The sequence below is a fragment of the Hermetia illucens genome, chromosome 2 (genome assembly GCF_905115235.1).
Source record: "Hermetia illucens chromosome 2, iHerIll2.2.curated.20191125, whole genome shotgun sequence".
Taxonomy (NCBI): Eukaryota; Metazoa; Arthropoda; class Insecta; order Diptera; family Stratiomyidae; genus Hermetia; species Hermetia illucens.
This window is the reverse complement of record NC_051850.1, coordinates 107,070,159-107,086,155: the sequence shown is the minus strand read 5'-3', so window position 1 is coordinate 107,086,155 and position 15,997 is coordinate 107,070,159. Positions and strand designations below refer to the sequence as shown.

Sequence of the window (15,997 nt, the reverse complement as noted above, 5' to 3'; positions counted from 1 at the left end):
AATTTGTGAAAATGGAAAAAATTGGTCATCGTTATATGATACAATACTTTTATTTGGAAAACCCGAGCGTAACCAGTATAAAAGCTGAAAGAGATTCTACTCTGGGTGAGTCTGCTACTTCGTTTAAAACAGTAAAACATTGGATAGAATAGTTTAAACCGCCGTACGACCTGCCAAGATGAGAATCGCAGTGGTCGAACAAATGAGGTGACGACTCCAGAAATGGCGAAAATCCACAAAGCAGTACTGGCTGATAATAATAATTATGATTATTTTTGGCGCAATAATCCAATTGACATGTTTTAGAACATTTCATTCAAAACTGGCAACGGTACACGACGGGACTACAGTACCCTATAGGGGGTCAATGTGATCAGCATTGCGCTCGCTCACGCTCTGATTTGACTCAGATACTCATTCATAGCTAAGTCGACTGATATGCAACGTCAAATCACGATACAGAGTCCAATGCCACTAAGTTGAACTGAAATTTGAACCGCGACCTTCTGTACGACAGCCTTGTGATCTAACCGCTCAGATATCCGGACGATGATGAGCGATTAAAAGTACGCAAGTTAACAGGCATAGTAGGCACTTCAAAAAGGGCGTATGTTTATCTGACCAACAGATAACCTGACAGCACCTTCATCTTAGTAAATCATGGATACTCTGTTCAGAATGCTCCTGCCTATTTCTAAAATTGTCGATTCACCACTTCTCTAAAACGTTATATACTGTTAGATCCAAGAACTTAGGAAAAATTAACAGTTTTCTTTGGGTAAGGACTATGTAGAAAGATTCTCTGAAAGCAGATCCACCTTACACAGAAGGACTTCCTGTCAGTATTTCATAGAAACTTTAGGCCACTATATAAATAGAAATAATTCCAATAATCAGAATGAATGACCCTCCTAAATGGAATATCCTAATACATTTCATATTATATCTTATGGCGCCTTACATGACAGTCGAAATGTTTTCTAGAAATTCTCTATCTGCTCATTAATAATTAATATTACGGTAGGAGACAACTTCGAGGTGCGAGAACTAACGCGCTTTAACATATCTTGTTATACAATATTCTATTCAATTTCAACAAACTCGAAAAGCATCGCAATATCCTTGCGTTAAAAAGCCTTGTAAATCAAATCTTCATTTATAATGCATCGTTCCACCTGCCTCATGAAGAACCTTTTTGACTTCAATGATACCCACAGGCATAAGTAAAGTTCAATGTTAAAAGCACGTAAAGGAAGATGTCATTGAGAAAACGCTTGTGATGTCATTACGAATACTATTCAAAAACTGCAAGTACCTTTGACATATTTTCACCTCGGCTTTCACGGAAGGTTCGTAAACAAGCGAATGCAACGAGAACGTAATCCAATTATTGTTGAAGCACTTGCACTGGAACCAACACTGACTAATGCCGCACTAATGTTCAATGGCACCGAAGAATAAAACACTTTACGAATTCCACACTCAACTTCTATTTTATGTAATAAACTACACTGTCACCATGTGTCTATAAATTATAAATCGATCTTAAAATCTGTAATGGTAACCACAATTTCAATAAGCCTGCAACACAAAAAATACAAAGCACTTGTGTAAAGATAAGACCTAAATTTCCTCAATGCCTCCAGCACTCATTAATCAAAGATTGGCATCCAAAACGGATACGACTACGGAGAAAAACTGAGAGCACATGACAATTTTCCAACAAAACTATTTCCAAGATAAAAATTATAAAAACAAATACCAAACAATTTACAATTTTAATTTTATTTAAATCAAACTAAAAGTTGCACGACACGAAAACCGCGATAACAACGCGATGGAATTCCCATGCACTGCGAAAATGCAGTGCAGTCGTAAAGCTCTGGCCTACCTTGGTACGGGAGTCCGACGGAAAGAAAAGCGCGAAACCAACTAAAGTCCTAAGCATTGGGGCAAGAATATCTTGCAAACGCCTAAGTAGTTTCGTACATGTCAAAGAAAGATTCTCATCCAATATCCCCCGAGAGGAATATCTACGTACGTAAGCTTGTTCACGATTTATGCTCGTGTAGAGGAAAGCCACCTTCTATTGTATGAGGAAAAGAAGAAAAGCACAGTGAATCGATGAATTTTTCAAGAATTTCCATTTCCACGCTATATTATTTTTAGGAGCCATTAAACTAGCGGATAGATACAACTACGCTAGAGCATACTATCTATTTTGATAAGAAAACTTTATCGTCTCTTCTTCTCTGGTAATGAGACTCAAGCAAGCGAATTCATTAGCGAAATTCGCAGTTAAAATGTTACAAAAACTACGAGTGGTAGACTCAACTTTGAAGGTTGAGGCGGGTAACAACCTACTTGATGTTCAGATAGTAAAAAACATGCTAAAATCGAATCAATCTAAACGTCGAGCTCTTCCAGAAAAGATGACACGTGATGGATGTGGGTAGGATAAAGATAAATTAAATTAATTAATTTAATTTCTTGAAATGGAATTTGCTGGATAAACTGGCAGCTATACTTTATCTGCGCAAATAAATGAATGGGTCGACGTTAATTTGACGAGTTTTAACTTTTCTTCGAATATCGAATTTGACTAGTAAGCAATGGTGACTCTTTTAAACTCTTTTTTAATTAACGAAAAATGTGGTCCAACCTCGCGTAAAGAAAAATGTTAAGATTATTTCAGGCCCTTTGCTGAAATTGTAAGAGTGCAGTCGAAAATTGTCGTTTTAAATCAACTGTGGAGCAAAATATGCAATCAATCAGAACACGAAAAAAAAACAAAACAAAATCGATGAAAAAAGAAAGAAAATAGTTAAATAAATCCACCGACCATAATAAGCTATTAATATGTTTTCCACATCCAATAAACAAGTGGAAAACGATGAGATCATGGCGCCCCATGTTTTAATGATTAGAGCACTAAGCTGCCGCATCAGAAGGTCACGAATCATATCCAGTGGTGACAAAGGCCTAATCTCACCGCCATTTGCTAAGTTCTTACCTTTGCAAGAGCTGCTATGCACATAACCGTCGCGCTTCAAGGAAAGCATCGTTTCATTGTACCAGCCAAAGGAACTAATTACCAGTATTTTCAATGCAATCGAAAATTCAGCAACTGGTATCTCAAATAGATATAATTTCCAAACAAAGTTTTTCTAACAGTTTAAAAATCAGTCATATTTTTTGATATCTTCTATTCCCCTCCCACCTTAACATAGTTCCATTTTTTGCCTTCAGCTTGTTTTTTTTTTTGAAAAATAAACAATTTAAACGGATTGAGGCCGTTATTATACAGGTTCCTTTTTTCAAAACTCAATAAAAACTATTGTATGCATCGGAAAATATTTATTTATTTTTTATAATGTAGGTACATGTCTAAAGTTTTTATTTACATTGTTTTGAAGATCAAATCTGTTAGGTGACGGGATTTCAAAAAACCCCATAGAAAAAAATCACAAGGGGACAGATCGGGAGAGCGTGCCCTTCCAAATCGCCTCTAATTGAGATAAGGCGCTCTGGAAAGTGTTCCCTCAAAACAGCCATCGATGCTCTTGAAGTGTGTGCTGTTGCACCGTCTTGTTGGAACCAAGTGTCCCCCAAATCCAAATTTTCTACCCGTGGGAAAAAAAAATTCTGTGGCATGTTTACATACCGGTCCGAATTCACTGTCACTGTAACCTCATTTTCCTCAAAAAACCAGGGACCAATAATTCCAGCTGAGGAAATTGCACACCACACTGTGACTTTGGGTGAATGCAAAGGCTTTTGATGCAATTCTCGAGGGTTGGTGTCAGCCCAGTAGCGCATGTTTTGTTTGTTAACCGACACACACAAATGAAAATGGGCTTCATCGCTAAAAAAAACAATAGCACCCTCGGGAACGACATCAAGAAGAAGCTCACACGCGTTCATCCGAGAATTGAAGTCACGTTCTGAAAGTTCCTGCACTATCGCCATCTTATAGGGATGAAAATGAAGATTATCACGAAGAATTCTTCTCACAGAACGATCGGATAGTCCAATGGCAGATGCGTGTTTGCGCGCAGAACGCCGTGGCGATCGCAACATTGACGCTCTCACTGCTTCAATGTTCTCAGGTGATCTAACGGGCCGAGGGATTCCAGTTCTTCCTTTTGTCGTACTTGCAGTTTGTCTGAATGTAGTGACCCATGTAACAATTGATTTGCGGTCTGGGACGGGAGCCAACGGGGCTAAATTAAAGCGATTCCGAAATGCACGCTTTGTTGCAATAACCGAACATCCGCTTGAAAAGTAAACCTCAACGGCAAAGGCACGCTCCTCACTATTCCAACGCATGATGGCGACTGAACCATGTCGGGACAAAACTTTACAGTATCCCCTCTTGAACGAGATCACTAGCGCTCCGCTATGACATCAACTAACTGAGTGACGCGCATTTTAAAAAAGGAAGTTATGCTGCCGCACCCTGTAAAAGTATCTCAGAAATGGCAACAAATAAATTATATCAACTCTTGCCGCATTTTCTTGGTTGTTTTTGCCTTCTACAAGAATTCCATTACCTAGAAATGACCTTAGAAGCCCAGGAATAAGGTTGCTTGGTAAATGAGGCAATTTTTTCAAGTTGCACATAAAGAAACAGCAATGGCGTTATATGTTATAATACCCGCGGGTTTGCGACATGTGCAGCATTTCATTCACCTTGTCCAGTGACAATCTGACGAGAGAATGCATTTGCTTTAGAACTCCTTAGCTTCTCCACTATACTTCTTCCAATTTTCTAACTATCCATCCCATCATTCACTTATATGAAAATTTTTATTTTTATTTTTTTAAAGTGATGAATTCAATTTCCATTTTCATAACTTTGTTTAAAAAAAATCCTTCCACCTTGTGCTTTTCTCCAAAATTCTAAAGGTCATTTCCGTTTAAATACTTCAATTTTAACATAATAATTCCCTAATATTGTAAAATTAACGTTGACCTTTCCCATGCACATAAGTTTCTTGTTGCAATGATTTGGATGCTGAAAATTTGATGTAATTTTTGCTGTCACTACCACCGACATTGAATTTGAAGTTCAAGGTCGGGATCAACGAAAGCGAAAATTAGCGCGGTTTGGAGCGGCTAAGGAAAATGAACTAATGCACAGCTAGGCTCGAGGAGCTCAAGAACTCCAGAAAGTGATAGAAACGGTGGTGAAAGTGAAAGAAAGAAAAGAAATTGTAAATAGTGCCGCTACGCATTCAATTCATATAATATTATTATAAAACTTAGTGACAAGCCCGTTGTATATTTGGATTTATTCAGGTGCTAGGTAGCGCTTTAATGAGCAGGGGCTTATTACACTGCGTGCCTTACCAAATAACGCATTCGAGAAGGAAGGAAGAAGGAAGCAAGACGGAAGATAATAAATTCAATTAGCACCGCTGGAAAGGAATGCGATCGACTGTATGATTACGCGGTTTGTGACTGCGAGAGAGGCTCGAGAACGCATTTCAGCGACCGTGTATTTCCTGCTGGTGAAAGCGTCGTTCGATCGACCCATGCGCCCAGTTTCTTTTCCACACCGGAAACACACGAGAGTTCATTAAAGGTTCTGACGACACAGATGGCTGCCTCAAATTATACCACGGAACGCAATCGAAGGGAGATCTTTCAGAGCAGCTGAGAACCAAGCTCAACGATACGAGAGGGGTTTCGATTGTACGGACAAGACAATCTCTGACTACAAAGAGCCATAGGAATACCCAGATGCGATAAATTTTCATTTCAAAAAAGTCAGAAAACGGAAGCTAAGCGTTTCAAGCATGGAAGGTTTTGTTGATTTTTTATAGAAGAATATGTGAGTAAAGATGATTCTATTTATATAGAGGGCATATAGGTTGACCTGATACCTGATTCGATGTGCTACTGACATTTTCTCTTAAAAAGTAGTAATTTGACGCGAAAGAGACAATTTTGAACTACTGTACCTTTTTGAATATTAGCATGATTCCCATCAAACCTTCCAGAATGCTACTTCTTATTGAAGCCTATATTACTGCAATTTTACTTATCTAGAACGAACTTAAGGGCGGTTTGCGGTACGACTTTATTTGAGCAGACATTGTAACGGAGAGTACTCCTGCCACTAGATACCATGTGCTTGAGACACTACATTTTTTTCAGATTTTTCTGTTGGGTAGTTTCTGAGAATGAGGCTTCGAAGTAATTGACCACTCTTGGGCCCCAGCATTTGACCCCTATGTAACCAATGTCAAATATCTGCTTCGGAAAGTACTAATCGAGACCTTTCATTTGATACTCCATGTGTCTATTTTGGGTGGCACCCCAGCTCCAGCCTTTCTACCAAATTTCGTGTCAATAGGTTTAACCGTTTTCCTTAAAAAGCACTGTGAGAAATTTGCAAATTTTTACCGTACAGGTCCACCCATAGCGCCGAAATATCCATCTCCATACTAGCCATTCAAGGATTGGCGTCAGTTCTTCTGGAAAGAGTATTTCAGGAGATTCACTGGTATCCTGTAAAATCAGTACGGTATGGGGAAATGGAAATGACCATAAATTATTCTGTACGGACCCTAAGCAACTACAAAAGAGAATAATCCATACGTTTCGTAACAATATTCAGTTTTTAAATACCGGCAAAATTTAAACATCCATCAAAACTGATCGTTGGCATTTACTGGGTTACTTCTCTAATGCTTTCAGACACAACGCCTGGCTATGTGAATGATTTACCAATGCGATGTAGATGAGCAAAAGGTCGGTCCATTCTCCTGTCGCTGGTAAAAGTGAAGCCGCAATATGCCGATAATAATTCTTCGGCCTATGGGTGAATTTCCACTTCGTTTCATTAACAGTACTCCACTTCCCGAGAAAACAAACACTTCCCAATTTGAAGTATACTTGCAACTTCCAATTTTAATCAACAATGACTGTTTTTCGTTTTGAAATCATAGTAAAACGACACGTCTTACTAAAAGTGTTCCAAATGAATTCCTCAATATTTTTCTTCTAAATAACTCCCAGATAATCTGCAACTCAAAAAAGGTGATTCAGAGAAAGCCATTAACGAAATATCATTTAATGCAGAACTCTAACTTTTTGAAGTCACAATTCACAAGGTGACGACCGTTATAGTAGAACAAGAAGATAAAAATTCGGCAGGTTCCGCATCTTGGATTCAGGCCGGGGAATTCACGGAAGATATCAATTGCCTCTCATCACCGTTAGAGATTTGGCTGAGGTCACCAAAACACCTTTGACCTAACTAACGCTCAACTCGCACGGAAGTACATGAGGATATCATCTTCCTCTCCGCAAATGTTCCCATTCACATTATAATTGATGCGGAGTTTGACGATATATCCTCCTACTGGTCAACGTGACACGAATACTCCACTTCTCACTGCAATAATCGGGAAGAAGATTATAACTGCTGTTTCAGAAGTAAATATATGAAGACAGACAGATATTCAAGGTAATTAAATAGAAGCAAGCCCGAAGTACAAACTCTGCAGAGATAGGCATTCCTCCATGCATTCAATACACTTACTCGTTGCTGAATGGTATGAAAGCTACTGTCAAAATCCTTCAAATGAGGCTGCGGTAGAGACAATGCTTGCATAAGAAACTTGATCACTTACATTCCATTTAACTCTATTCTATTGGCAGGAGTATATGTGAAGTCTACGTGAAGTACGCCAAGCCTCATTTTACATGTTCGCAATAAAACCATGAGTCTGCCATCTTTTCTATCTTTGTTGGTTGGTTGCTAATGCCCTATTGTTGCGCACCGCGTAGTTCTAGGGTGACCCACTCTTCAGCCAAACTAAAAAATGAATTGCATTATATAGCAATAAAAAGGCGAAAACCCGGAAGTTGCCCGTTTCAGGTATGAAAGGCTTACTTGAACTTTTAATATATATATATATATACATATAAATACGTTGAGAATATCCGATATTAAATTCGACTTGGTACTGACATTTTGTCTCATGTGGAGTAGTAATTTGACACGAAAGGAGCAATCTTGACCTACTACAATTTTGTTAATGATAGTAGAATTTCCACCAAACTTTCCAGGATGATCTTTTCTATCAAAGTTTATGTTACTGCAATTTTGCAAATCTAGGATGAACTTCAATAAATTTTCAAAATATAATAATATACTCTTATTAACTTTATTTGAGCAGATATCATAACGGGAACTCCTTCGAGGCCTAGATGCCATGTACACGAAGCACCATAATTTTTTTCAGATTTTACGGTTGGGTAGTTTCGGAAAAGGGGGCCTTGAAATAACTGACCCTTTCTCCCCTTTGCAACCAATCTCAAATTTAATATCTGTTTCGAAAAATACTAATTGAGATCTTTCATTTGATGCCCAAATTGGCTACATTCGGTGAGAAAAAAAATGTACATTTCCCTTTTGTACCAACCCTCTTCTTACGAGTAATCCCATTTGATCACACTGAGTGAACACCAAAAAAAAAAAATATTGAGCCTCTCGGAAGGTATCTTAGTTTTTAATAATAGCATTGTGGCACCATACCTCATAATATGCCGCTCTGATGAATATCTATTAGTTTATCCGAAGTGCCGTATTTGCGTAGAGCTGATTTGTTCCGCAAGCGCACACAAACACCTCCTCGGTTACTGAACTCAAGGCGGAACTCTTTCTTCGAGATCTTAACTAACCCTTTCTCCCTGTAGAAAAGGCAGTGGCTATCAAAGTCCGCAGCTCTATTCTGTCTGCGAAGTTTGCAACTTCGTTTCACTAAAAAAAATATTAGCCGTTTATAAAAGAAAATATGCGAATTCTGTCTGCATGGTAGTAAGCCCACTAGAAGACGAATCGCATTCGAGAAAACCATCAACATCAACCACCGCTGAAAATATGGATAAAACTAAGTATCTCTTATTCAACAATCGTCAATTAACTTAGAGCCTCAAACTTCACACAAAATTATATTATTCAATGTATGAATCTCATCTCCTCAGAAATATGCATGTGATAAACAGATAAAAGGGCAGATAAACAGTAAACCAATTTTAATATTTTTTTAAAAAAACCTTAAAAATGGCAAATTATGAGAAAATCAAAACGATTTTACACCGTATTTTCTTAACAAATCGATAAGTTAATACCTCCAAGCAGCAACAAGAGTTATAAAATCCTAAGAATTAAGTATTTCCAATTGATTGCATCTTGCATGAGCTACCCCCATTAGCTCGCTATCTCGGAACCTATTCCCATTAAGCCGCTTTCTGGAGACTTAATTGGGGTAGGGTGCCCATGAGGCCATCAACTGGAAATATTTTCTGAAACCATCAACCAATTCGAATGAAGATGCAATTTCATCTATTTCAATGAAAGAGCTTTCTGTTACGATACGATAACAAGGATCAGAAATACAAAGGCTTATTTCGACCCAAGCAATTGAATTGGAAAGCTTTGAAATATTCTTAGGATGATTCTTTGAAATGAATTCCAGGAGACATTGGTTTCGTAATCAAATCAGTCGCTTGTTCAAGTATGAAAGGAATATTTACTTTGTTATTACTTGTAAGCTTTTAAGGATTCCGGCTACGACAAACAGGACAGTTTTAGGATAGACGTGTGAATAATTAAAAAGGAAAAGCACCTAAGAGAATATCATGAGCATCAAATACTTTGAAATTTTTACATTTTATTTCATTTAATGAAAAATTTTACCCCATTACCCCTAAATTAATATATTGAAATAATTAAGAAATGTTAATTTGGTATTATTTGACATTTCTAATAAACTAACGAATTAATTTGAATAGGCGCCTCTACCCTACAACTAATAGTCTCTTATTGTAAAAGTACGAGTAGAACCGGTCGCCCTTGTTAGACTGACCACTCAGGAAAAAGAAACGCGTCCGTACCAAAATAAAACTACGGCTAATCTCAAAAACACTTTCTCAATATAAAACTATAAATATTTGGATGGTTATTTTCAGCCAAAAGACGTGTCGGCACGTTGAAAGCCAACGCTACTCCATGTCACTCAAGCTTCCTTATCAACTTGTTTGACTACTTATTGTATTTGCTATTATAAACAACCGACGTGTACTCATATTACGAGCAAGTGAAGTAGTGCATCTTTCCATTCGAGAGAAGATGCACTGCTTTTTGTAGATCTAGCTGATTGTGTTCTGGGGTCTACGTAGAACATATGCCCAGACTAATATTGTACAAGTCTATTTAAACATGTTTGAATATATATAAAAGCACTTTATATATAAGTAGCACTACGAAATTAAAACTCGCAATGTAATAGTATTGAAACGAGATTCATCGTATCTAAGGAATATCGTACATATCCCATGCTTAACTAACAGTGCTGCTCACCTCACTAGTTAAGATATGTACCTAAACCGCGATTGATTAGTATGTTGCACAGCACATTAAAATACTAAACTTGTTGGATTAATTATTCTGGCTACATTTAACTCATTTCCCGGGGTTCTACCCCTCGTTAGCAGGCGACAACAGTCTGCCTGACACCCCAACAACGAAAAAAAGGGGAAGGAAGGAGAGCTGGAAACTAGCAAAAGAGGTATGCTCAGAAGCTAGGCTAAGATGGGTAGTGGGAACTTTTAAACCAATGAAATCTCCCGGTGTAGATGGCATTTTCCCAGCACTTATCCAGAGAAGCCTAGGAATTATCCTAGAGTCTCTTCTGAGGGTGGTAAGGGGGAGCATAGCACTGGGTTACATACCAAGGGCATGGAGACGGGCAAAAGTGGTCTTTATTCCGAAAGCGGGTAAAAAGGATCCTTTTCACCCGTAATCTTTCAGACCAATCTGCCTAACATCGTTCGTACTCAAAACGGTGGAGAAGGTCATAGACAACTATATTAGAACTAACGTTCTAAAGCGTAATCCCTATATCACTGTCAACACGCTTACCGGGCAAGACGGTCAACTGAAACTGCTCTGTATCAACTGACAGAGGTACTACGGAATGCTATAGAAACAAAAGAAATTGCACTGTGCGCGTTTTTGGATATCGAAGGAGCATTCGGCAACACATCGCACATAGAGATACAGGATGCCCTGAGCCGGAAAGGAGTGGGAAACACCCTGGCACTCTGGATGGGCAAAATGCTAAAAAGCAGGCAAATAGAGGTACCGACAGGTACAAATTCTATTATCATGAACACCACTCAAGGCTGTCCACAGGGTGGAGTATCACCGCTGATGTGGAGTATGGTAGTAGATGAACTCTTGGACGTGTTAACAAAGACTGGAATACAAGTCCAGGGCTACGCGGACGACATTGTTTTAATCTGTAGGGGCAAATATGAAGATACCCTATGTGATAGAATCCAAACTGGACTAAGGGTTACTAGTGCCTGCGGATCAACCCAACCAAAACCACCATAATACCATTCACTAGGAGGCGTAAGCTGGATCACCTGAGAGCCATTACATTACATGATATGGAGGTGAAACAGAGGTCAAATATTTGGGAATTACGCTAGACCAAAAATTACTCTGAAAGACACATGTCGGAAACACTTGTCGGAAAGCCACGAGGGCTCTGATGACTTGCAGATCCATAGCAGGAAAAAAAGGGGGTTGCAGCCCGAAGATACTACTTTGGATATATACTGCAATAGTAAGGCCATTCATTACCTATGGAGCGGTAATCTGGCCAGAAAGAACCGAACTCAGCACATAAGCCAGGGAATTACATAAGCTCCAGGCGGAAATATACGCCATAGACAAATGTGCCCCCTTTAATCTGCAAAGGAACTACAGGCGGCAGAACATAGCCATTCTCACCGATAGCCAAGCAGCGATCAAGGCACTTAGGTGCAACCAGGTGAACTCTAAACTGGTATGGGAATGCCTTGAGAGACTGAATACACTCGGCTCGACCAACAAGGTCTGGATACTTTGGGTTCCAGGCCACGCTGGGTTGGAAGGCAACGAGGCAGCGGACGAACTAGCCAAGAAGGGGGCAGGGACGCCTTTACACAAGCCAGAACCCTTCTGTGGAATCGGAAACGGTTCCATGGTTATGAATCTAAGAAATGAAGAGAAACGGTTGAAGGAACTATATTGGGCGGGCCTACCAGGGGTGGAGCAGTCCAGGGTGCTTATTGGGGGATACGAACCCATGCGCAGAAAGAATTGCTTAAACCTCACCAAAAAGAACCTCCGAATCATAGTGGGAATTCTCACTGGTTATTGTCGGCTGAACTACCACCTACGGACACTGCTTGCAGGTTTTGTGAGGAGGAGGACGAAACCTCCATACACGTCCTGCGACAGCGTCCGGCACTTGTGCAAAGTAGGTCGAGACATCTGGGAGAACACTTAATCCCAGATGGAAAGCTGAAAGACCTGGAAGTAGGGAACATAATAAAGTTCCTAACGGTTACAGGCCTGTTTGAGATACTATGATCAATAGGTACACTATAACCAGTAAAAGGGGGCACAATAGTTCTTCAAGGACGCGGTGCGACTTTCCCTTAACAGAATATGTTAATAATAATACATTTAAATAGAATTTACTTTCCGAAAAATTCACATTTTCCATAGAACGGAACTGAAATCAAATGTCAGAAAATCTGACGCCTCATCCTGAGCCTTTTCACAATTTCTCCATTGAGTGGATGCTGTGATTTTGGATTTGTGATCAAATGCGGAATGCGCACCCTTCTTGTTTATTATAGTAACAGAAAAACTGAATGTTTCCCTAAATGCGTTCTACTTTCACGAAAGATACGGATAAAATCCCTAAAAAATATTTTAGAAGGGAAATGCTTGGAATGCTCGATTTAATTATATTTCTCCTTTCGAGAAAATTCTGGCCGAATATTCATTTTATGGCTATTATTTTAATAATCTACTCAGATTTCAAATAGGGCAGAAGAATCTTATCAAAATACTTTTACATATTAAAATTCAAAATACAAATTCAACCTTTACTTCTTTAATCCTTAACCCTTAACTCGGGATGAAAGAGGGAAGAAAAAATGGGGCATCATAGGGAAATATTAAAGAAGCTAATATAGATACTATCAAACTTAAAGTGATTTAGTGGATACCAAGGCCAAATGCAAAAAGCAGAGTATCGTTTGCAAAAAAAAACACCTGGACATTTCGCTCAGCCTACAGAAATTTATAAGAAGTTTCTAGAAGTCTAATGAGTTGTCAACGAACTGAATACATATGAGATATCCTTCTATCAAATGTTGATCCCATTTAAACTTCGTGCTTATCTCCACCACAAGACGATTCGTCTTGATTGAAATATGTTCAAACGGGTAGAATCAAGCTTAGTACATAGAAAACGAAAGCAATTGGAATACAAGCGGAGCAGAAAGATACCGTAGTCGTCACCTAAGCCTTTACAGGAAAACAGGAAACTTCTATAAACTGAATTAATAGGAACCCTCTACAAGCACAAGTTACGTTTAATTTTCTCGGAAACGATTGCACCTTTTCACATGAAATTCGATGGGATACATGCTATATAAATTATGAAATCCCATGTATGCAATTAATAGATTTGATATCGAGTTTAAAGAGGAGGGCGTCCCATACACGAAACAGAGAATATTTATTCTTTGAAACGTGTTGGGTATCAAATGAAAGGTAAAGACTAAAAAAGTTTTTACTTTGAAGGCGAGGTAGAAAAGAAAGAGGTCAAAATACAACAACATAAAGTCAGACAGCATTCATTCTCAGCAACTGTCCAACCGAAAAATCTAAACAAATCGGAATACCGGAATTTCGACACTTCGGGTATAAAGGCTTACGTTTTTACGTTTTTCCACTTGCACATAACTTAAAGTTCAAAATAGTCCTTCATATAGTTCCAAACTACAAATTATCCACATGTATACATTAAAATCTTATATATAAAAATCAATTGCTGTTCGTTAGTCTCGCTAAAACTCGAGAACGGCTGAACGGATTTATCTTATCTTGAAATGAATGAATTGAAATGTCCGTGGAGGTCTAGGGAAGGTTTAAAAGGTGAGAAAAATTCGAATAATTGCCGCTAAAACCCTAAAAACAACACTTTTCTTCTTCCCATATAAACGTTTTTTTCTAAGTAAGATTTAGAGTCAATTTGAACTTTATTGTTGTTTGTTGTTAAGTTCAATCACTCACTGTGCTCATCGGACCTCATATTACAACCAAGTGACAATCTTTTATTTCTAAAAAGACAAAAGACATCAAATGTTTCATCGCTCAGAACATGTTGTATTGGAAAATAGAATTTCTGTTTTTAGTATCTTTGTTTCTCACCGTTTAAACCTTCAACCTAAAAATCCGAGAAAAATCGGGGTGGTGCGCCTAGATGAAATCTAGGCCTCAAAATATGTCCCATTCCGATATCTGCTCAAATAAACTTACTAATAGTATATTACTACTCCCTTTTAGAAATTTACTGAAAAACTCCCCTTAAATTCATCCTAGGAGTTCCGAATTTCGTACCATAGGGGACAATATTTCGTATATATGTACCAAATTTACTAAATTTCATGGAAATCAGGCAATTAACGCCAAAGTTATAGCAGTTCAAACTTAGCAATTTCGCGCGAGTTTACTGCTTCCAAAGCCATGCAAATCAGATGCTGACGTCATAATTACCCGGAATAATTGACATTCGCGTGGAATATTAAAGTCACATTTATGAAGAATCTATTTATCTGCAGCCCTTTTTAAGGCTTTGTGTAAAACACTTACGTGAAATCTAAACTTCGAGAGATGTCCCATTCCGGTATCTGCTCAAAAAATTTACTAATAATATATTATCAACTTTTAAAAATAGACTAAAAAACTACCCTTAAGTTCATGCTAAGTGCACCGACATAGAGGACAGCCTCGTGCATACACATGCATACAAATAAGATGCTGACGTCATAATTAACGAGAATAATTGAAATTCCAGTGAAATATTAAAATTCCATTCAAGAAGAATCTAATTCTCCCTAGCCCTTTTTTTATAATTGATGTTGGTTAAATTGTTTTCATTCGCTAATAATATTAACCTGAGGGCGTCAAACGTATGAGGTTGACCATTATCAACACAGGGCTTTCCATCAAGTGATTTATTTAAATCGCTTTCTAGAAAATAGAGGGCAATGGAGTTTTTAGCTATATTACACGGAGCTGTCGTGCACTCGTCGCTCCTCACATCTGTTTCTTTTTCTTCAGCCTTCAGTTCACAAGCGGGGTCGGCTCGTGGTGATCGGTTTCGTCATTTTATTTTATCAAATTACTGATCAGGATGTAATCGTGAGATCTTTAAATCCCCATCCAGCGTATCAAGCCACCATTGTTTTGGCCGGGTTTTTGGTTGCTTATCGTTGCTTTCGATGTTCTGATCAATACTGGTTGTTGAATTCTCGTTAGCGTGAATTACGTGACCACACCCTCGAAAACGCCTCTCTTGCAGTTTGCAAACCCATATCGATCGCGGATATTCTCATTTCAGACGTAATCAAAACGTGTCACGCAACCAGTGCAATGCAACATCTTCGTCCCCATTACCGCAAGACGCCGTTCATTCTCCTTTATAGTCGGCCAACACTCAGAACTATAGAGAGTGGCAGACGGACGACATTGCAGTAAATTTTAGATTTGGGGCGTGCGCTGATACGTCGATCACAAAGAACACCAGTTGGGGAATGCCACTTCATCCAGGTTGCATTATTGCGTGAAACAATTTCAGTACGTAGTTCTCCATTGGCTGATAGCGTTGACTCGAGATATTTAAATCGCTGAGTTCCGGCAATGGCAGTAACCTGCCCTTCGAGATACTTAAATCGCTCAGTTCCCGCAATGGCAGTAACCTGCACAGAACTGAACGATTTCAATTTCTCGGGTCAATGCTATAAGCCAATGGAGAACTACGTTATGATCCTCACATAGGGAAACACAAAACCTTTTATACCTGAAGCGTCAAGCTTCCGGTTCCCCGACTTGTTTATATTTTGCGAT

General features: G+C 38.6%; 1 protein-coding gene across 4 annotated transcripts in view; it reads right to left on the bottom strand.

Moving 5' to 3' along the window:
* Positions 1 to 15,997, bottom strand: part of LOC119650214 (cAMP-dependent protein kinase type I regulatory subunit) — a 193,179-nt gene that overhangs the window by 102,893 nt on the left and 74,289 nt on the right. The window contains exons 1-2 of one of the 4 annotated variants that reach the window (XM_038052781.1): positions 1,892 to 1,984; positions 1,316 to 1,581 (exon numbers count right to left, since the gene is read on the bottom strand). The exons of 2 other annotated variants lie outside the window; for them this stretch is intronic. In XM_038052781.1, the coding sequence (XP_037908709.1) occupies positions 1,316 to 1,324 (9 nt within the window). In that variant the 5' untranslated portion in view covers positions 1,325 to 1,581; positions 1,892 to 1,984. Of the gene's footprint in view, positions 1 to 1,315; positions 1,582 to 1,774; positions 1,985 to 15,997 lie in introns of those variants that run through there. One more of the 4 variants, XM_038052782.1, reaches the window with a different exon arrangement.